A 23588-nucleotide genomic window follows, 5' to 3' on the forward strand; every position below is an offset into this window, starting at 1 on the left:
TATGCCCACCTTCTGGATCTCAGTCAGCGGTTACACTATGAACAAGCTGTGCAGCCTTTCTCTGAAGTCGCTCAGGGTATGTGACTCCCCGGAGTACTGCGGCAGCCATTCTGCTCCTGGGATGTACGGCATTATGATCGGCATTACCGGCGCTACAGCGGGGGCTGGGGCGACGGCGACTGGGATTACATCGGCCGGTGCTGCTGCGTCTTGAGCTACCACAGCCACCTGCTCTCCCTCTGTGTCGGACATCTTCCTCCCCCTTAGTGAACCTCACCAGGCTCCGTTCACTTTTCAAAATCTCTTCCGGGTAGCGCGGGGTTAACGACCCTCCGCTCTGATGGCGCGCTCACTTCGCGCTCTTTTTCGGGCACGCCCCCCTTCTTCCTGCGCTCAGCGAGGCTAATGGTGGCGGCAGTTTTCAAACAGTAAAACAGTCTTTTAGGCACAGTTTCTGCAGGCGCACAGTACCCGGTGGGACCGGGCACGAAATCCTGTTTGTGACGCCAAAGTTGGCTCGCCCACCCCAGGGCTATGGGACACCCGGTGCCGGGCCGGACTAGTCCGGAGGTAGTCAGTGGTGGCGGGGCCTGACTCCGTGGCCCTGGTGGGTGTCAGTTAAATATGGCTGGTGACTTGGGGTTTGTGTTCGTGACGCCACCTGTGGTATGCGGCTATTAAGCCGCCGCTGCTGTGTAAGGCCTCATGATATGGCAGCAATGGTGGTACAGCTCCCCACACGTGGAGCGGTGCCCCGGGGACACTGTTGGTGCTCGTGAGAGTCTATGGTGTTGTGTGGATAACACGGTGCAGGGCCGACAGGCAATGAAAGAAACAGGCATAAACAACAGTCTCTTTACCTTCTCCTCTTTTACTTCACAAACGGTTAGTCCTGGGAGACCGTTACAGGTGGTAGAGGGCTCCGGCCGGCCTGGAAGTAACTGAGATGTCGTTTTGGCCAGCTGAGTATGAGGCCTACTCCTGTTCCTTTTCTTACTGTGATAGGACCCTGCTCTCTGGATTTAGCAATGGCCCTCTTTCTGCTGGGACCGGTGGTACGTCCCTTTCCCTCTGTGGCAGGCTGCACAGACCCTCTGTGGTGCTTCTCTGCTGGAGTCCACACCGGGCCCTGATGATGCAGCTGTACCTTCGGGCTGTTTATGGGCCAGGTGCTTGCAGCTCTCCTGCCCTTTGGATTCGGCTACCAGGGAGTATTTTAGGCCCTGGTGGCCACAGACTCCGATGTCCGAGTCTCTTCTGTGCCTCTCTTCTCCTCCTGTTTCACTGGGCCAAGCTGCTCCAGCTCTAGGCCCCAGTTTCACAGGACAGCACTACTCGGCGTCTGCTTGCTCTGACTTCTCTCTACAGACTGAACACTAACCCCTCCCTCAGGTCAGGCTTAAGGAATGCTCCCTGGAATTCCAGGTTGAGAGCTCCCCCTGCTGGCCTGAGGGAGGAACTGCGTTGGATGTTAAACTTACTGGCCAATAGACCTCCCAATTACCTCCAGGCTCAGCATTAACCCTTTGGAGGGGCAATGCTGTTGTGGCGACCAGGTCCTGGGGCGCCACATGTACACATGACGTAACTACTGAAGCCAAACAATAGAGACCAGAGAAGCTGGTGTGACACTGCGGTGGACCCAGTGAGCATAAGAAAAGCTCAGTTTGCTTTTTAGAGATGTGATGATAACCAATCCTAGAACCCTGGTCTATATAAATACCTTGATGCAAGTGCAGGGACCAAAGAAGGCCATAAGAATGACTATTAAGTTTCTTTTATTACTAATCACCAGTAATATTATGCATTTCCTGCCTCTGCAACTTAATATAGAAGCCCTGTGACCCTGATGCCAAAAAATTAATTGGACATTATTAGTGAAAGGAAGCTCACAGTCATTGTTATGGTATAAAGTGTTTCTTCATGCCATCTTCAAGGCATTCACATCAAACTGGGTTTCCTGCTGTGTGAACAGTGTCAGATGCCATCATCATGACACTCGGCGAGTTTAGAGCCAAACACCAATGCAATAGTGATCACCCATCTGTTACCCAACACTAACCTAAGTTTTCCACCTATCTTTGAATACTAACCAATTGTAGCACCTCTGCATTTTCTCTATTTTTTTGTTACAAGCTATTCCTAAATTTCATTTAGTTTTTATACATCTTAATGAGCCTCAGGCAAAACTTTGCTAAACGAGGCCAACTCATTAAGGCTATGTGCGCACATTGCGTACTAGCCCTGCAGAATTTTCTGCAGTGATCTGAAGAGCACACGTGCGCTTCAAATCGCTGCAGAAAATGTCCGTAGTGAAAAAAAAAAAAGCCGATTCCATGCGCTCTGCCTGCAGCTCCTGCCATAGACAGTGCAGGGGCTGCCGGCAAAGCGCACGGAAGAAGTGACATGTCACTTCTTAGAACGCGCGCTTCTGGCTACAGCCAAAGCGCTGCGCTCTAAAACGCCACGTGCGCACGGCCACTGCACAATCTCCATAGATTATGCAGGGGACGCAGGACGCATGCAGTTACGCTGCGCTACAAAGCGCAGCGTAACTGCATGTATTTACGCAACGTGCGCACATAGCCTTAGACAAATCAATTATGAACTATTTAGTAAGTTGAACTAATAACATTTTTGTTTTTGTCTGTATAGGTCCCTCCTTGAACAACTGCGCAAGCTTCAAGCTTTAGTCTCTCAGACCGCAGGAAAGGCAGCTCAGACCGGAACATGTGTAGCAGTGAGTAACATTATATTTCAATGCCCTATCTGTGCATTATTGTCACGATGGATATGTAGTAACTGGAAATAGGGGCTCCTAAACTGGCCCTCAGGCTAGGGGCCCCTAACTGTCCCTTATTCCAGAGTTACTTGTAAGGGTGAGGAGGTCCGAACAGCCAGAGTAACCCTGACTCCTGATCAGCCCTAGGTCTAACTCCCCATCACCCCCATACAGGGGTGGGATTCAGCCGGTTCAGAAAGCCATGGAACCCATAGGGTGGAGGGGCGACATGACTAGAGGGAAGGGAAGGAGTGATGGGGTTAATGGAAACAGGAATGGTTTGTTTATAAGGCAGAGTTAAGGGATTGGTGGGTAGGAGGAGTTCCCTGGAGGAAGAGGTGGGACAGTTGAGGGGTGTAAGTAAAGGACTTTGACTTACCCCCTCTCTCTTGACTTCCGGATATGGAACGATCTGACTGGAGAGGTTCCTATAAGGTGTCAGGACGTCACCTTCTATTTCTCCATGGAGGAGTGGGAGTATTTAGAAGGACACAAAGATTTGTACAAGGGCGTCATGATGGAGGTTCCCCAGCCCCTCACATCACCAGACTTCCGGATATGGAACGATCCGGACGTGCGACAGGATGGCTGCTACCCGGGAGCAGCGGATTCATCATGGCAGTGCACGGGCCCCTGGCAGCGCGGTCCCACGTCTTGGCTGCTGGGGGTTAACCCGTTGGCACTTTCCCCTCGCTCCCCTGTCAGCTGCGGGCGGCGTCCCCCCTCCCTCATATCTCAGGTACTTGCCGTGTGCGGGGGGAGCGAGGAGGAGATGCGAGAGCCCCTTCGGGGACCCTCCGCGGTAGGACGTGGGCAGGGCAGTACTCAGCTGCTGCTCCGGCCGCGGGAGGAATCTCCGTCCGGGCCGCGGCAGCCGGGAGGGGGGCGTGGCTTGGCTGCGGCCTACTTCCGGTCCGAGCCGCGGCCTGGATTGCTGGATGCGGCGGCTCCCGGACGGGGAGAGCGCCCGGCGGTGACAGAGGCCAGCTTTACCCCTCGCGGAAGGCGGGGGGGGGGGGCCGCGGAGCTGCAGCCAGTGGTGGGTCCGGCACCAGGGCAGGCGGGCCTGGGGCGACGGGTGCCCAGGAAGCGTCGGTGAGTGGGGGTGACGGCAGGGGCCCTGCAGTTCCTGCTTGGTCACCCAGATCAGGTTGCAGCTCCCGGCCGCGGCGGTCTCCCCCAGGAGGGGGAGGGCCCAGCGGACAGAGGCTTTCATGGGGCCCAGGAGGGCTGGATGCGGCGGCTCCTGGCCAGGAGAGCGCCCGGCGAGGACGGAGGCCAGCGTTACCCCCCCCCCCCCGCGGGAGGAGGGGGGGGGGCGGGGGGCTGCAGCCAGCAAGGGGTCTGGCACCAGGGCAGGCGAGCATGGTGCGACGGATGCCCGGGAGGCGTCGGTACGTGGGGGTGACGGCGGGGGACCTGCGGTCCCCGCCTGGTCACCCAGAGCGGGCGTGCAGCTCCCGGCAGCGGCGGTCTCCCCCAAGGGGGGGAGGGCCCGGCGGACGGATGCCTTCTGGGCCCAGGAGGGCAGGAGGCTGGCGGCTCTGGATGGGAGTCTGCTGGCAGCGGGTCGGGCCACAGGTACCCCCTGTCCTTGCAGGTAGCAAGGGGGGGTCAGGCCAGAAGATAAGGCCCGCGGTGGCAGCCCGTAGGACGGGACGGTTTCCGGGGTTGTCGCCGCGGGACAGAAGATGGAGCTTGGAGGATGGTGCCCACGCGGCGTACCAGGAGGACGGCCGTGGTGGTGGCAGCGCTTCGGCGGCGTCTGCATTACATGAGCCAGAGGCGGTCGGCTCCAGCGAGGAGGAGGAGGAAGCAGCGACGGATGAATCAGACGTCCGGATGGCGTGATTTTTATTCCAGGATATGCCGGGTCGCGGTCGGGTGAGACGGCCATGGATTTGGCAGGGCTGGGGGGGGGCGGCTGCGGAAACGGCAGCGCCGAGTGGGTTGGTGTTTTGACCAGGTATGGGGTTTACTGAAGTGGTGTATACGGTTGTGGAGAGTGCGCATGCACCGCCGGCGGCATGGACGGGATCGGTGGTTAGTAGGCGCAGGTGCGGCAGGCAGAGTGAGGGCGCATGAGGCGGCAGGGGAGCATTTTCGGGCAGAGGCGGCAAGGGCTGTGACAGAGTGAGTGGTGAGGAACGAAGAGGGGGATGAGGTGGTGCGTCTGGCTGACAGTGGCCAAGTGTGAGAGGTATGGTTGCTTCAAAGGCCCGCTGGGGGGGCTCACTTGCTGGAGGATGTGAGGGATAAGATTTGAATGGGGAACGTGTAGCAATAGTTTCGCTGCTCCCCCGGGAACAGTTTCACCTGGATTAGGTTAAGCTAAGTGATTCCAGGAAGGATAAGTAGAGGGAGGGGAGCGCCGGTGGAGGCTCACCCTCGTACATTTGCAACGTGGCTGCGGGCATTTGCGTTTTTTGGCAAGGGTATCGGGGGAAGGAATTGGGTAATTGGTTCGGCATGGTTCGGTTATATGGATCCATTTGGGGTGGCTTGTTAGGTCATATGGCGGTTTAGTCTGGCTTCAGTACGCCGAGTAATTTCAGCAAGGGAAGGTGTTGCGTGCCAGTATGCGGTAGGATCATATGGGCACATCTTTATGGCTGCAGTGGATGGCGGCTCCTAGTCAGCCCCCCCCCTTCCTTTTTGGGGGGTAGTTGGCTGTTCGGGGCTTGGAACCCCGGCGACACGGACGATGAGGGTTTTTTGGGGGGAATAGAAGGATGGGTGGTGCAGATTTGGCGCGGACGGTTGTCTTAAGCATAAGTGTTGGGTTGTGGTAAGGAACATAGTAATTCTGCGTCATTCTATTTATATTGGTGGATCTTTGCCTCCTTATTGGAAGTTTGCGCTGGGCTAGGGGACACCTGGTGGTTGTCAGTGGAAAGAGGGGTCAGGAAGTGGTGTTGGGCAGGATGGGTGGGCCATTCGGGGCCCTCCTTGTCACGATTGGGTTTCTCTGTTGGGGGGTAGTGCCGGAAATGAGCCGTATATAGATGTATATATTTCGGCTTGTTCAAAACGTATCTTATCTGGAGGAGTCATCGGTGTATGCCTGCTTGGCTCCAGAATTGTCGGCGGTTTATTATGTGTCGTTTGACAGAGGGTGGGATTTGGTAAAGGCGGTGAGCCGGGGAGCATTGATGGCAAAGGCGAATTTGGAGGCGGCATTTAGGTTGTTACTGGTCCACCCTGCTAGCTAGCAGTTCTGGTGCTGCGGTGGGGAGGGGAGTTATTATTATGTTGATCGGTGGGTGCTAATGGGTTGTTGTCCCATTTTATGTTCCTTTGGAGGCGGTTATTTCTTGGTGGAGTGGTTTGTGCGTGGTGTGTCCCAGCTTACACCTCTTATTCATTATAGGTTGATTCTCTTTACATCGGGTTGGCGGGTTGATGATTCGTTGAGGTTGATTGTTTTATTACAGATGGTGGTGGATACTCTTTTGGGCCTGTTGGCGCAGGCGAAGACTGAGGGTCCAACGCCAGTGATACGGTTTGTGGGGATAAAGTTTGATGTTATGGTCAGAGGGGTAGGATTCGTGGGTAATGGTGTGGTCCTATGGGCTGCGATAGAGGCAGTTAGGTCAGCTAAGACGGTGCGGTTTCAGGCGGTGCAGTCTTTGCAGGGGCGGTCGAACCACGGGTGCAGAGTTACGCCGCTGGGGTGCGTGTCTGCTGGACGTCTGGCGATGGCTGCGCCAAGGGTGCAGCCATCGGATCCTTTGTGTGTGGTCACGAGGGAGATCAATGATGATCTGATGGTGTAGGAGGTTTTTTCTTACGGCGATTTAGTGGCCGCGGATTGTGGCTGGGTAAGGTGCTACCTGATGGAACGTAGCTGCGGTACTCGGAGGCAGCGGGTCCAGTTGTTTTCTGGTTGGGCATTGTGGGGTAGCGCTTCCAATCGGTGGTAGTGGTCGGGTGGTGGAGGTTGGCAGTTTTTTCCAAGAGGAAGGTGTGCTGTCATTCTGGCTATCAGTTGGTGGAGAATTCGATTAATAGTTGGTTTGCTAATCCTGGGGCCAAGGGTGGCGTACTTGCGACAGTTGGTTTCTCAATTGGATGTGTTTTAAAAAAAAAAAAAAAAATGTTATGCGTGGCGCAACCAGTACTGGGGTTCGCCAAGGGAATAGCAGCTGCTGTGTTTCCTTCCAGTTCTGCAGGTCTCGGGAGTTGAGGCCGGGTAGCAGACGAGGTGGGCACGGTGTGTCCGGAGGGCTTGTGGAGTCTGGTGTGGCTGTGTTGGGGAGCGGTTCGGTGCCCAGTGACTGAGGTTATTTGGGGCTGATATTCAGAAGTATGGGTGGCGCGGATAACGTTTGGGACAATGTGTGAGGAAGGCCCGGTGGAGTATTTGATGGTGGCGTTGGCAGTGGTGAGTAACGGTTTTCAGGCTGCTAGGCCGGCGTCCGCAGTGGAGCAGAGGGTGGCGGCTGTGGCTGTCTTGTTAAGGATTAGATGTGGAGAGATGTTTTCGCAGGATCTTAGGGCGCGGCAGGCCTTGAAGGGTTTGGTCGTAAGGGTGTGAGGGAGCGGGATACAAGGGTCCGTCTCCGTTGTTTTGTGGCAGGGTTTGGTGAGTGGTTTGTGGCGGCTATGTTCATCTGAGCACGAGCGGGTTTTTGTTTCCCTTGTCCAAAACGGTTTGTGTTAGCCTTTTGGGGGGCTTTGAGATTGTGGGGTTGGTCAGCCCATCTACGGTCAAGAGCGGAGGTTGGATGTTGGAGGATGTGTCCGAGGTGGTGCAGTGGGTTGAGCGCCGGCTTTGTCGCTCACCGAATTAGATTAGGCGGGTGGTGAAGGTTGGTGTTGTTATACGCGGTCCCGGGTGCGGAATTATGTTGTGAGGGCGCCCAGGCTCATTATTGTGTCGCGTTTGTTAAGGTACCATTTTGTGGCAGTGCTGCAGACTTGATTGCAGGTGGCGGGGGTGGGCGCCCGGAATACTATGGGTCGTATTCCTTCTGGATTGGGCTGCCACGGAGGCCCCTCGGTGGGCTCAGAAAAGGGGTTGTGAGAAGTATTGGGAGGTGGGAGTCCTCTTGTTTCGGTGTTACGTTTGGCCTCAGTTGTTATCGGGTTAAGGCAATGGGGGCATTTGAGTCTTTTGGGAGTGGAATGGGTTGGCGTAACAGGTTGGTGTTATCTGTGGGTTTATAACCCCTGGGTTTTTGTGGTGAGGGTGTGCCTCATTTGGATATTTGGGCATTCGTTGGTTCTCGGGGCCTCGACGGTCTGAGGCTCGCCTGAATGTTGCCAGTTGGGTCTGGACGGGTCGATGGTACTGGTCCAGTAAATTGGAGGCAGCGATTTGGTATCTCGAGAAGTTATTTATGAATGTTTTAAAAAAAAAAAAAAAAAAAAAAAAAAAAATTGTTGGTTGTTGCATTGTGTAAGACATACCTGAGCTTAATCGTGGGGTAGTTTTGATAGTGTGACCAGGTTGGAATGGCGTGTGGCTCGTGCGATAGGCAGTATCAATCGAGCCTTATTGGGGGGGCGGCGCCAAAAGTTGGTGGCGCTGAACTGGTGGTTTTGGGGATGCGATGGGGGTGCATCTTCACGTGCTTGGTGCTGTTTTGTGGACGCTGGGATTGCGTGGAGGTGTGGTACAAGCTTTTGGTGTGTGGCGGGTCCAGGCCACGTAAGGAGTCACGTGCCCTGTCCTGTGGCGGGGGGTAGGTCTGGTCCAGAGGCGGTTGAAGGCAATGGTAACTGGACAGAGAGACACCATCTTGGTATGGTGGCTCCAGGTTCCGGGATGTTGCAGGCACGGGGTTCTGCAAAGTTGGGGGGTTAATCCGTAGGTGATTAATACCTCATCTCTGGGTCGGTGTGTTGCGGCCAGGGATACTGGGGTGAGAAGTGGTTCCTGGACTGGGCCTACTCAGGGTTGTATATTTACTGTATTGGTTACTGTGTTACCTATTGTTATTTGTTGGGGTCGCCCGTTGGACGGCGCCCCCTTGTGTTAGTATGTAAATAATAGGTAATAAAGGCTGCTGTGGCCAATTTTAAACCAAGTCACATGCAGTTTGTGTATTATTTACAGATGGTATTGGTGGGTAACACACATACAGCACGACTGGAGAATCCTTCCTCAATGGTCAAGAAAGCCATGGAACCCATAGGGTGGAGGGGCGACATGACTAGAGGGAAGGGAAGGAGTGATGGGGTTAATGGAAACAGGAATGGTTTGTTTATAAGGCAGAGTAAAGGGATTGGTGGGTAGGAGGAGTTCCCTGGAGGAAGAGGTGGGACAGTTGAGGGGTGTAAGTAAAGGACTTTGACTTACCCCCTCTCTCTTGACTTCCGGATATGGAACGATCCCCGCCCACCCTCCCTTGTGTTTAATGCCGAGGGGAATTTGGTCTGGGTTGTTTCTTTGTCACAGCAGCGGGGGGTAGGTCTGGTCCAGAGGCGGTTGAAGGCAATGGTAACTGGACAGAGAGACACCATCTTGGTATGGTGGCTTCAGGTTCCGGGATGTTGCAGGCACGGGGTTCTGCAAAGTTGGGGGGTTAATCCGTAGGTGATTAATACCTCATCTCTGGGTCGGTGTGTTGCGGCCAGGGATACTGGGGTGAGAAGTGGTTCCTGGACTGGGCCTACTCAGGGTTGTATATTTACTGTATTGGTTACTGTGTTACCTATTGTTATTTGTTGGGGTCGCCCGTTGGACGGCGCCCCCTTGTGTTAGTATGTAAATAATAGGTAATAAAGGCTGCTGTGGCCAATTTTAAACCAAGTCACATGCAGTTTGTGTATTATTTACAGATGGTATTGGTGGGTAACACACATACAGCACGACTGGAGAATCCTTCCTCAATGGTCATGTACTGTTCAGGCGAACCGGTTGTTAAAATAACAGCCGGTTTGCAGACGTTGCAAAAATCGGCATCCGCGACCCGGTTCCCTGTATTCATTTGTATCAGCACCTTTAGGATGCCGATACAAATGAATCCCCGTACCTCCGTGCACGCCGCACTTACGGGTTCAGTGGAGCCAGCTTGCTCTCTGACCTGGCATCGGGCGGCGTGATGACCCTGCAGAGGTCACGGCAGCGTGGTGAGATTACCTCACCACGCTGCCGTCTGTCAGCGTGAGTATGCAGAGTGTCGCGGAGGATGACGGAGGAGAGGCCACTGGCACTTGGATCGGGTAAGCGCTCTGTGAGCCGAAGATGCGACTCTGCAGGGCAGAGGAGGCCACATGGGGTGGGACCCTGCAGGGAAGTGGAGGCCCCATGGGGTGGGGGCCTGCAGGGGAGTGGAGGCCACATGGGGTGGGGGCCTGCAGAGGAGTGGAGGCCATATGGGGTGGGGGCCTGCAGGGGAGGGGAGTGGAGGCCGCATGGGATGGGAGCCTGAAGGGGAGTGGAGGCCGCATGGGGTGGGAGCCTGCAGGGGAGTCTGGGCCTGCAGGGGAGTGGAGGCCGCATGGAGTGGGAGCCTGCAGGGCAGTGGAGGCCGCATGGGCTGGGAGCCTGCAAGGGAGTGGAGGCTGCATGGATTTGGGGTGGGAGCCTGCAGGGGAGTGGAGGCTGCATGGAACCGGGGTGGGAGACTGCATGGAATCTACATGGGAAAAGAGGCCGCATGGGATGGGATCTGTATGGGATGGGATCTGTATGGGATGGGTTGTCTGTTCCAATTTGAGTGATATTAACAGTTTTTCAGTTTGAAAATGTTCATACAATATGCCAAGTAAATAAGTGACTGACCCTGACTGAAACAACGGGTACTTGATAGAAAAGTGAAGGTATAGGAAGAGTAAGAAGGGGAAAGTTTTTATTATTAATTACTTGTATTTTGTGGTTGAGGAATGTGCGCAAAAATGGGTATGGTTACAGAATGGGTGTGGTTACAGAATGGGGAGTGGTTTCAAATGGGTGGGGTTTACATATAATCTGTTGTTAAAAATTTGAATCCCAGCCCTGCCCCCAAACAATGAGAGTGTTGGGAGTGGTGTGGTATATCTGTGACGCCCTGGCCTACCAGGTCGTCACATGACATTGTGCAATCTGCCCTTCTGCATGGTGTCCATTTCCTCCTTGGCTACGGGTATTTGACCTTTGGTGTTGCTAAGAACAAGCTAATCAAAACCCTAGAAACACTCTGCACCACACCCACCAGACACACCAATGGGTAGCCTGAAGGGAATAGGGCTGCCCACTTAGGGGGTTGGTTAGGGAGAGTCAGGAGTGTCAGGAGTAGGCAGTTGAGTGGTGACTCTCGAGAGGAGAGGTCACAAATTAGTTGGAGAAGGTTAGGAGCTGGGCTCCTCAGTTACTAGGTGACAGACGTTGGTCTGGGCCTGGTAGGAGCTGGAACCCCGGTCGCAGGGGATCATGTCAAGGGGCACGGAACTGCCAAGCAGGGCAGCCGGCGGCCTTGAGCCATCTCCGGGCAGGGGCCAGGGCACGGCAGGGTACGTGGACCCTAGGCCGGGAAGTAGCTTCAAGCGTCCTGGCAATTTACCCGACGAGGGTGAAGACTTCATGATTCGTCCTCCACCTGATCCAAAATCGGGGTACTAGCGCAACGATGGGGATAGGACTTTCCCAATGCATAGTCAATAAAATACCAAGCGTGAACCCTGAGAGCAAGCTCACTCCGTTAGCCATATGGGTGAGCGGGACCCGACTAGTTCTATACCACAGGGGCCTACCAGTAAAGAAAGTGCCAAGGAAAAGGTCAAAGGCTAACAAGCAACACCATCGGGCACAGGATCCCAGCGTACTCCCTCCCTGCTACAGCGGTGCTAAGAATTCCGGTTTACAAGTTGTCCGTGTCAGCGTTATTGGACTGAGTGAGTACATAGTGACCCTTTCCTCCCCACCATCACCAAGCCCTGGGGCACTTCCCCCTACCCATGGAGGGGTGAAACACTTGGCTGCTATTCCATCGCCACCGGGCGCTCCCAACAGCAGCGGTGGTATTCCACCTTACCACACACCGTGGGTGGCGTCACGAACTCTAACCACAAAATCCCCTGTAAATACCCCCCTTTTATTTCAAATGTCTGCACGACTCCTCCCGGGTCCAGAGACCCCTCAAGCCACCGCGGATCCGGATCCGAGCAGCAGCCCGGCTGCTGGCGCTGGGGCAGTAAAAAATCCCACACAGAAAGACAGTCTGGGGGAAAAACTAAACTCAAACGCCCAGCAATCACTCAGTTATAGATACAACATGTTCAGGAGGGGATAAGGAAAAGGAAAGAAATAATCAAACAGCTAGAGTATTTCCACAACACACCAGATAGTGTACAGCAGTTTACCAGAAGCTGGATCCCCATGCACTTAGACTGGAATTGAATATACAGTTAGGTCCAGAAATATTTGGACAGTGACACAATTTTCGCGAGTTGGGCTCTGCATGCCACCACATTGGATTTGAAATGAAACCTCTACAACAGAATTCAAGTGCAGATTGTAACGTTTAATTTGAAGGTTTGAACAAAAATATCTGATAGAAATTGTAGGAATTGTACACATTTCTTTACAAACACTCCACATTTTAGGAGGTCAAAAGTAGAGTTGAGCGCGGTTCGTGGTTCTAGGTTCTCCAGTTCTAGGCTCGAGTGATTTTGGGGCCTGTTCTAGATCGAACTAGAACTCGAGCTTTTTGCAAAAGCTCGATAGTTCTAGAAACGTTCGAGAACGGTTCTAGCAGCAAAAAAACAGCTAATTCCTAGCTTGGTTTCCGCTGTAATAGTGTAAGTCACTCTCTGAATCACACTATTATGACATTTCAGTGTATAGTGTGCGTGAACAGCGCCTTCAGATCACTGCTGTTTCTATAATGGCGATCGCCATTTTTTTTTTTTTTCCTTGTCTTCCTTCCCTAAGCGCGCGCGTCTTGTGGGGCGGGCCAGCATGTCAGCCAATCTCAGACACACACACAGCTAAGTGGACTTTTAGCCAGAGAAGCAACGGCATGTGTGATAGGATGTCCATGTCACATGTCCCTGCATTATAAAACCGGACATTTTCCTCCAGGACGCCATTATCTCTTCTGCGTCTTTGGTGTCAGACATCACTGTCGCAGCTCCGTCCTCCTGAGTCCTATCGCCGATACAGCTGTATGCGCTCCATACACAGCGCTGGACAGCTTAGGGATAGCACTTTCTAGCAGTCCTTTTAAGGGCTCAAACCGTTAGGGTCAGAGCCATAGGTGACAGGTCCTGAAAACAGCAACAGCGTCTGTGTAGCCAAGGTCAGGGATTTCCTCCCTGCATTTCACCATTAGGAGGGAATAGAAAGGCAGGCTTCCATTCCTCTACCCAGAGCCCCAAAATCCTGCCACTGTACCCTCCTGTCCTCTGCACACTCCAACTCATTATAACTAAGCCATTATACTAGCAAACACTCAGTGTACCTAGTGGCATCCTAAACGTGGCTATTGGACTTTGCTATAGTCCCACTAGTGCAAAGACATTTGCAGAGCACGTCTGCCTGCATTGCACACTCCAACTCATTATAACTAAGCCATTATACTAGCAAACACTCAGTGTACCTAGTGGCATCCTAAACGTGGCTATTGGACTTTGCTATAGTCCCACTAGTGCAAAGACATTTGCAGAGCACCTCTGCCTGCATTGCACACTCCAACTCATTATAACTAAGCCATTATACTAGCAAACACTCAGTGTACCTAGTGGCATCCTAAACGTGGCTATTGGACTATGCTATAGTCACACTAGTGCAAAGACATTTGCAGAGCACCTCTGCCTGCATTGCACACTCCAACTCATTATAACTAAGCCATTATACTAGCAAACACTCAGTGTACCTAGTGGCATCCTAAACGTGGCTATTGGACTGTTGTCTAGTCACACTAGTGCAAAGACATTTGCAGAGCACGTCTGCCTGCATTGCACACTCCAACTCATAACTAAGCCATTATACTAGCAAACACTCAGTGTACCTAGTGGCATCCTAAACGTGGCTATTGTACTATTGTCTAGTCACACTAGTGCAAAGACATTTGCAGAGCACGTCTGCCTGCATTGCCCACTCCAACTCATTATAACTAAGCCATTATACTAGCAAACACTCAGTGTACCTAGTGGCATCCTAAACGTGGCTATTGGACTTTGCTATAGTCCCACTAGTGCAAAGACATTTGTAGAGCACGTCTGCCTGCATTGCACACTCCAACTCATTATAACTAAGCCATTATACTAGCAAACACTCAGTGTACCTAGTGGCATCCTAAACGTGGCTATTGGACTTTGCTATAGTCCCACTAGTGCAAAGACATTTGCAGAGCACGTCTGCCTGCATTGCACACTCCAACTCATTATAACTAAGCCATTATACTAGCAAACACTCAGTGTACCTAGTGGGATCCTAAACGTGGCTATTGGACTTTGCTATAGTCACACTAGTGCAAAGACATTTGCAGAGCACCTCTGCCTGCATTGCACACTCCAACTCATTATAACTAAGCCATTATACTAGCAAACACTCAGTGTACCTAGTGGCATCCTAAACGTGGCTATTGGACTTTGCTATAGTCACACTAGTGCAAAGACATTTGCAGAGCACCTCTGCCTGCATTGCACACTCCAACTCATTATAACTAAGCCATTATACTAGCAAACACTCAGTGTACCTAGTGGCATCCTAAACGTGGCTATTGGACTTTGCTATAGTCACACTAGTGCAAAGACATTTGCAGAGCACGTCTGCCTGCATTGCACACTCCAACTCATTATAACTAAGCCATTATACTAGCAAACACTCAGTGTACCTAGTGGCATCCTAAACGTGGCTATTGGACTGTTGTCTAGTCACACTAGTGCAAAGACATTTGCAGAGCACGTCTGCCTGCATTGCACACTCCAACTCATTATAACTAAGCCATTATACTAGCAAACACTCAGTGTACCTAGTGGCATCCTAAACGTGGCTATTGGACTTTGCTATAGTCCCACTAGTGCAAAGACATTTGCAGAGCACGTCTGCCTGCATTGCACACTCCAACTCATTATAACTAAGCCATTATACTAGCAAACACTCAGTGTACCTAGTGGCATCCTAAACGTGGCTATTGGACTTTGCTATAGTCACACTAGTGCAAAGACATTTGCAGAGCACCTCTGCCTGCATTGCACACTCCAACTCATAACTAAGCCATTATACTGTCAGGACCGGGAGGACTGGTGGACCCAGGAGGTGGATCCTCTGGACCGTGCACCCCACCAGGGGCAGAGTACACGGCAGCCGGAGCACTGGCGTGGCCGGAACGGGAACCGTGTCCCACAGGGGACGGGAAGAACACAGTCACTGGGGTCTCGGGGTTCCAGGGCACAGGCGTGGCCGGGTAAAAAAGACAAATAAGAGTCCAGGTAACGGGACACAGCTAAAGGGGACCTGAGCACCTAGCTTTCAAAGCTAAGTTTCAAGACACGTTGATCAGGCCCCGCCCACATGGAAAGGCAAGTCTTATATACCCAGCACAGCCCTATGTCATTTCCTGCTTCAGGTGTGCTGGGCCCATAAGACCAGGAGAGTGGGCGCGGCCTGGTCCTATACAGAACCATGAGGCCAATACTCAGAGTCAGACTCCTGAGACCAGGAGCAGGACTCAGGGGAGCAGGAGCGGGAGCGGCAGCCATGACTGGTGGACACATGGAGTGGATCAGTGGGTAAGGAGTGGTGCTGGGACACTGGGAGCGTGACATATACTAGCAAACACTCTGTACCTAGTGGCATCCTAAACGTGGCTATTGGACTTTGCTATAGTCACACTAGTGCAAAGACATTTGCAGAGCACGTCTGCCTGCATTGCACACTCCAACTCATTATAACTAAGCCATTATACTAGCAAACACTCAGTGTACCTAGTGGCATCCTAAACGTGGCTATTGGACTGTTGTCTAGTCACACTAGTGCAAAGACATTTGCAGAGCACCTCTGCCTGCATTGCACACTCCAACTCATTATAACTAAGCCATTATACTAACAAACACTCAGTGTACCTAGTGGCATCCTAAACGTGGCTATTGGACTGTTGTCTAGTCACACTAGTGCAAAGACATTTGCAGAGCACCTCTGCCTGCATTGCACACTCCAACTCATTATAACTAAGCCATTATACTAGCAAACACTCAATGTACCTAGTGGCATCCTAAACGTGGCTATTGGACTTTGCTATAGTCCCACTAGTGCAAAGACATTTGCAGAGCACGTCTGCCTGCATTGCACACTCCAACTCATTATAACTAAGCCATTATACTAGCAAACACTCAGTGTACCTAGTGACATCCTAAACGTGGCTATTGGACTTTGCTATAGTCACACTAGTGCAAAGACATTTGCAGAGCACCTCTGCCTGCATTGCACACTCCAACTCATTATAACTAAGCCATTATACTAGCAAACACTCAGTGTACCTAGTGGCATCCTAAACGTGGCTATTGGACTTTGCTATAGTCCCACTAGTGCAAAGACATTTGCAGAGCATGTCTGCCTGCATTGCACACTCCAACTCATTATAACTAAGCCATTATACTAGCAAACACTCAGTGTACCTAGTGGCATCCTAAACGTGGCTATTGGACTTTGCTATAGTCCCACTAGTGCAAAGACATTTGCAGAGCACGTCTGCCTGCATTGCACACTCCAACTCATTATAACTAAGCCATTATACTAGCAAACACTCAGTGTACCTAGTGGCATCCTAAACGTGGCTATTGGACTTTGCTATAGTCACACTAGTGCAAAGACATTTGCAGAGCACGTCTGCCTGCATTGCACACTCCAACTCATTATAACTAAGCCATTATACTAGCAAACACTCAGTGTACCTAGTGGCATCCTAAACGTGGCTATTGGACTTTGCTATAGTCACACTAGTGCAAAGACATTTGCAGAGCACGTCTGCCTGCATTGCACACTCCAACTCATTATAACTAAGCCATTATACTAGCAAACACTCAGTGTACCTAGTGGCATCCTAAACGTGGCTATTGGACTGTTGTCTAGTCACACTAGTGCAAAGACATTTGCAGAGCACCTCTGCCTGCATTGCACACTCCAACTCATTATAACTAAGCCATTATACTAGCAATTTTTGTTGCCAGTTTAAGGGCCGTAGTTGCATTTTCAGGGATATTTATTCTTTATTATTCTGCTGTTAATAAAGCTAGACCACCACTGCAATCTACACCACCTCTCAATTTTTACTACCACATTTTCAGTCCACAATCTTGTCGCAATCAACATGAGTGGCAAAATGACAGATGCTGGTGGAAAGGGGAAGAGGCGTGGTGGAAAAGGCAAAAAAGGTTTTGTCCGTGGGAAAGGTGGCAAAGCTCCATTATCATCTGCTGAAGATAGAGCATCTACCAGCAAAAGTAAGATGTCTACTACTTACCGTGGACAATCCGATGTGCTCCCTTTTTTACGGACACGAACAACAGGAACAAAGGTAGATGATGGGCAAAAAAGGAAAATGCTTGAATGGATCTCAAGTGGTCCAACAAGTGCCCTCTCAGCCACTTCAAGTACCGCATCCAAAAAACACCAGTCCTCTGAGTTGTCATCCCAATCAAACTTGATTTCTCCCAGCTCTGAAGTCTCCATCAGCCCTGCACAGTATGGTGGAACTGAGATGGCTGAGTCTGCAGAGCTGTTCAGTCACACTATAGCCTGGGAATCAGAGGTCTGCTCCCAAGCTACAGTGAGTACAGAACAGGAAATGGTCTGCAGTGATGCCCAGAACCTTTGTGACTCTGATTCAGGCCGTGAGGACAAAGTTTCGGAGCATAATGTTGACCCTTTGTCACAAACTGTAACACCTGTGGTTATAGACAATGAGGAACATACTGATGAAGATGAGACTCAGATACCCGATTGGGATGACAACTTAAATATTCGGTCAGGGCAAGAAGAGGCTCGGTCAGAGGGGGAGGGGAGTGCAAACACAACAATTGATGATGAAGTTCTAGATCCCACCTACTGTCAACCCACAGTCAGGCACTCGAGGAGGTCAACAGAGGTGGTGGAGGAGGATGCAACTGATGACGAAGTTACCTTGCGCCTTCCTGGACAGAGTCGGAGTACTGGTAGCACGTCTACAACTGCATCCTCAGCCACCACTCTGCCTCTGAGCATTATTCGGGGTGGATCATCAGGTCGCATGGCCTCTAAGCCTTGCCTAGCCTGGTCCTTTTTTGACATAGAAAAAGATCGCCCAAATTATGTGATCTGTAAAATTTGTCATGGTTCTCTTAGTAGAGGTCAAAACCTCAGCAGTTTGACAACTTCTTCCATGAATCGTCACATGAATAAATATCATATGGCCCGGTGGGAAGCTCACCGTGCTGCAATGCGGCCTAGCGGAGCGAACCATCCACCGCCTGCCCCTTCCAGTGCATCCGCGCGCTCGTCATCTTCTAGGACTGTGGGGACAGCTGTCACACCTGTTTTTCCACCCACAACTTCCACCACTGTAACCGCAACAGGCAGTTTGCTTGGTAGGTCGTCAGTTGTTTTGGAAGGGGAAACAAGTCAGTGTGTACAGCTGTCTCAGACATCGATAGCACCAACTTTGGATGAAGGCAACATCATGTCTCCGCCTGCACTTTCCTCACAAACCTGCATTTTTCCAGGGACACCCTACTCAACACCATCTACACACAGCAGCCAGATCTCTGTCCCTCAGATGTGGTCAAATAAAAGGCCATTTCCTGCGACCCATGACAAAGCTAAGAGGTTGACTCTATCCCTCTGTAAGCTGTTGGCTACAGAAATGCTGCCTTTCCGCCTAGTGGACACACAGGATTTTAGAGACCTTATGTCTGTCGCTGTGCCCCAGTACCAGATGCCTAGTCGCCACTACTTCTCTAAGAAAGGTGTGCCCGCGCTACACCAGCATGTCGCACACAACATCACCGCTTCCTTGAGAAACTCTGTGTGTGAACGGGTGCATTTCACCACCGATACTTGGACCAGTAAGCATGGACAGGGACGTTACAAATCGCTGACTGGGGACTGGGTAACTATGGTGATAGATGGTGAAGGGTCTGCTGCACAAGTCTTGCCGTCCCCACGACTTGTGTGTCAATCCTCTGTCTGTCCAAGTTCCGCCACTGCTTCTGCATCCTCCACCTCATCTGGGTCCTCCACCTCCGCCCCAAGCCTGCCTGGTCAGGCCACCAGCGTTCTCACTGCGCAGAAGGAATCACGCACCCCTCATTACTATGCTGGCAGCAGAGCGCAACGGCATCAGGCGGTCTTTAGCTTGACATGTCTTGGGAATAAGAGTCACACAGCTGAGGAGTTGTGGTCAGCTCTGCGGTCCGAGTTTAATAAATGGTTGTCTCCACTCAACCTGCAGCCTGGTAAGGCCGTGTGCGACAATGCTGCAAACCTGGGTGCGGCCCTTCGCCTGGGCAAGGTGACACACGTACCTTGTATGGCTCACGTGTTGAACCTTGTCGCGCAGCAATTTTTAACACAGTATCCTGGCCTAGATGGCCTTCTGAACAGGGCACGAAAACTGTCTGCTCACTTCCGCCGTTCAAGCGCCGCAGCTGAGCGACTTGCATCACTCCAGAAGTCTTTCGGCCTGCCGGTTCATCGCCTGAAATGCGATGTGGCGACACGCTGGAATTCAACTCTCCACATGTTACAGCGACTGTGACAGCACCGCCGTGCCCTGGTGCAATACGTCATGACGTATAGCCTGGGCCAACGAGATGCAGAGGTGGGGCAGATCACCCTGATGGAGTGGTCTCAGATCAAGGACCTATGCACCCTTCTGCACAGTTTCGACATGGCGACGAATATGTTTAGCGCTGACAATGCCATTATCAGCATGACGATTCCAGTCATTTACATGCTGGAACACACGCTAAACACTATTCGGAGTCAGGGGATGGGACAACAGGAAGGGGATGAACTACAGGAGGATTCATATGCGCAAGACACAACAACATCACCAAGGTCCAGACGTTCATCATCACCAAGGCGCCAGGCATGGGAGCATGGGGGACAGGGATCAACAAGGGCGCATGGTAGCAGGCGAGATGTTGAGGAAGGTGCAGGAGGACATGAAGAAATGGAGGACGAACTGTCCATGGACATGGAAGACTCAGCAGATGAGGGAGACCTTGATCAAATTTCAGTTGAAAGAGGTTGGGGGGAGATGTAAGAGGAAGAAAGAATGGTTAGCACCTCTATGCCACAAACACAGCGTGGACTTGGTCCGCATGGCTGCGCAAGACACATGAGTGCCTTCTTGTTGCACTACCTCCAACATGACCCTCGTATTGTCAAAATTAGAAGTGATGATGACTACTGGCTTGCCACACTATTAGATCCCCGGTACAAGTCCAAATTTTGTGACATAATTCCAGCCATAGAAAGGGACGCACGTATGCAGGAGTATCAGCAGAAGCTGTTACTCGATCTTAGATCCGCTTTTCCACCAAACAACCGTGCAGGTGCAGGGAGTGAATCTCCCAGTTGTAACTTGACAAACATGGGACGGTCTCGTCATCTTCAACAGTCTACACGTACCAGTAGGACCGTATCTGGTGCTGGTAACAGCAATTTTATGGAATCTTTTCATAATTTTTTTAGACCCTCCATTGCAAGGCCACCAGAGACAACAAGTCTGACACATAGTCAACGGCTGGAGAGGATGATACAGGAGTATCTCCAAATGAACATCGATGCCATGACTGTGCAACTGGAGCCTTGCTCCTTTTGGGCTTCAAACCTAGAAAAATGGCCAGAACTCTCAACTTTCGCCTTGGAGATTTTGTCGTGTCCAGCTGCCAGCGTTGTCTCTGAACGTGTCTTCAGTGCTGCTGGGTGTGTGCTGAAAGATAAGCGCACGCGTCTGTCCAGTGACAATGTGGACAGACTGACGTTCATCAAAATGAACAAGTCATGGATCCAGAAGGAATTTACAACCCCTGTGTCATCCTGGGGAGAGTAAATGCTTGTGTAATACTTATATATGTTCTGAGGATTTCGATAGCGTAGGGCAATGACAATCAGAGACGAGTTCTTGGTACAAGATATTTTATAATATGTAACCACGGTAGATACACAACGGAAAACACAGCGGTACAAATACACACAATACCTTCCCGAAACGGAGCGAAGGGAATTCCCGGGGCCACGCACCGGACTCCCCCAGGGAGACCACCAGAGCGAACCCCTATACAGGGACTGTCCGGCAATCACCCCGGAAGGCCTAAATGCGCAGCAGCCGGGACACAAGGGGCAAGCGGTAAAAGTCCAGGAGTGTCCGTACGGGATGAATGTCCAGAGTGGTTACGAACCAGAGAGAACCGGGCAGAGTGCTGACCGAAGATGGCAGACGGAATCCGGGCACAGCTTGAGAAACCGGGTAAGGTCCAGAGTCGGTCGGTCGGTAGTCTTTAGGAGGATCCAAAGGCAAACAGGATTAGCAGCAGCAAAGCAGGAGCACACAGCAAGCAGTATACTCAGGCACTGGACTAGGCTTAGAGGCTGCCTTTTAAGCAGCTGGACAGGAAGTAGGGCAACAGAACAGTAAACTCCATGTTAACCGAGGGCAAGCTCATTCAAAAGAGAACTGGAAAACCTGGAAACCTGACAGCTTGTGGATTTGGAATGTGCTTGATGCAAATCTAGCTGTGAAGTGTACAACTAGGGCACAAGTGCTGCCACTGAATGGGTGGGTGTGTGTGGGGCACAATTTTTGGAAAAAAAGGGAGACTCCGCTTGGAGTAACCCTTGCTTACATTGTTTTTAAAAGAAGCCAAGATGAACAGAGCTGGGATCAGGAAAGACTTTGCTACCTACCCTGGTGTCATCCTGGGGACGGTTAATTATGGCGTATTTTGGAATGTGCTTGATGCAAATCTAGCTGTGAAATGTACAACTAGGGCACAAGTGCTGCCACTGAATGGGTGGGTGTGTGTGGGGCCCAATTTTTGGAAAAAAGGGAGACTCCGCTTGGAGTAACCCTTGCTTGCTGTGTTTTTTAAAAATGATCCAAGATGAACAGAGCTGGGATCAGGAAAGACTTTTCAACCTACCCCGGAGTCATCCTGGGGACAGTTAATTATGGCGTATTTTTGAATGTGCTTGATGCAAATCTAGCTGTGAAGTGTACAACTAGGGCACAAGTGCTGCCACTGAATGGGTGGGTGTGTGTGGGGCACAATTTTTGGAAAAAAAGGGAGACTCCGCTTGGAGTAACCCTTGCTTACATTGTTTTTAAAAGAAGCCAAGATGAACAGAGCTGGGATCAGGAAAGACTTTGCTACCTACCCTGGTGTCATCCTGGGGACGGTTAATTATGGCGTATTTTGGAATGTGCTTGATGCAAATCTAGCTGTGAAATGTACAACTAGGGCACAAGTGCTGCCACTGAATGGGTGGGTGTGTGTGGGGCCCAATTTTTGGAAAAAAGGGAGACTCCGCTTGGAGTAACCCTTGCTTGCTGTGTTTTTAAAAATGATCCAAGATGAACAGAGCTGGGATCAGGAAAGACTTTTCAACCTACCCCGGAGTCATCCTGGGGACAGTTAATTATGGCGTATTTTTGAATGTGCTTGATGCAAATCTAGCTGTGAAGTGTACAACTAGGGCACAAGTGCTGCCACTGAATGGGTGGGTGTGTGTGGGGCACAATTTTTGGAAAAAAAGGGAGACTCCGCTTGGAGTAACCCTTGCTTACATTGTTTTTAAAAGAAGCCAAGATGAACAGAGCTGGGATCAGGAAAGACTTTGCTACCTACCCTGGTGTCATCCTGGGGACGGTTAATTATGGCGTATTTTGGAATGTGCTTGATGCAAATCTAGCTGTGAAGTGTACAACTAGGGCACAAGTGCTGCCACTGAATGGGTGGGTGTGTGTGGGGCCCAATTTTTGGAAAAAAGGGAGACTCCGCTTGGAGTAACCCTTGCTTGCTGTGTTTTTTAAAAATGATCCAAGATGAACAGAGCTGGGATCAGGAAAGACTTTGCTACCTACCCCGGAGTCATCCTGGGGACAGTTAATTATGGCGTATTTTTGAATGTGCTTGATGCAAATCTAGCTGTGAAGTGTACAACTAGGGCACAAGTGCTGCCACTGAATGGGTGGGTGTGTGTGGGGCACAATTTTTGGAAAAAAAGGGAGACTCCGCTTGAAGTAACCCTTGCTTACATTGTTTTTAAAAGAAGCCAAGATGAACAAGTCATGGTTCAGCAAAGACTTTATCTACCTACCCCAGTGTCATGCTGGGGACGGTTAATTATGGCGTATTTTTGAATGTGCTTGATGCAAATCAAAACATCCTGTTTGCAACTAGGGCCCAAGTGCTGCCACTGATGGGGTGGGTGTCTGTGTGGCCCAATTTTTGGAAAAAAGGGAGACTCCGCTTGGAGTAACCCTTGCTTACATTGTTTTTAAAAGAAGCCAAGATGAACAGAGCTGGGATCAGGAAAGACTTTGCTACCTACCCTGGTGTCATCCTGGGGACGGTTAATTATGGCGTATTTTTGAATGTGCTTGATGCAAATCTAGCTGTGAAGTGTACAACTAGGGCACAAGTGCTGCCACTGAATGGGTGGGTGTGTGTGGGGCACAATTTTTTGAAAAAAGGGAGACTCCGCTTGGAGTAACCCTTGCTTGCTGTGTTTTTAAAAGAAGCCAAGATGAACAGAGCTGGGGTCAGGAAAGACTTTGCTACCTACCCCGGTGTCATCCTGGGGACGGATAAGAATGGCGTATTTTTGAATGTGCTTGATGCAAATCTAGCTGTGAATTGTACAACTGGGGCACAACTGCTGCCACTGAAT

General features: G+C 51.2%; 1 protein-coding gene across 2 annotated transcripts in view; it reads left to right on the plus strand.

Moving 5' to 3' along the window:
• The window catches only part of CREB3L3 (cAMP responsive element binding protein 3 like 3), a 383132-nt gene that overhangs the window by 290448 nt on the left and 69096 nt on the right, over positions 1 to 23588 (plus strand). For both annotated transcript variants that reach the window (XM_075337865.1, XM_075337866.1), the window contains one exon: positions 2656 to 2740. In XM_075337865.1, the coding sequence (XP_075193980.1) occupies positions 2656 to 2740 (85 nt within the window). The remainder of the gene's footprint in view (positions 1 to 2655; positions 2741 to 23588) is intronic.

This window comes from Anomaloglossus baeobatrachus, chromosome 1, assembly GCF_048569485.1.
Source record: "Anomaloglossus baeobatrachus isolate aAnoBae1 chromosome 1, aAnoBae1.hap1, whole genome shotgun sequence".
NCBI classification, from domain to species: domain Eukaryota; kingdom Metazoa; phylum Chordata; class Amphibia; order Anura; family Aromobatidae; genus Anomaloglossus; species Anomaloglossus baeobatrachus.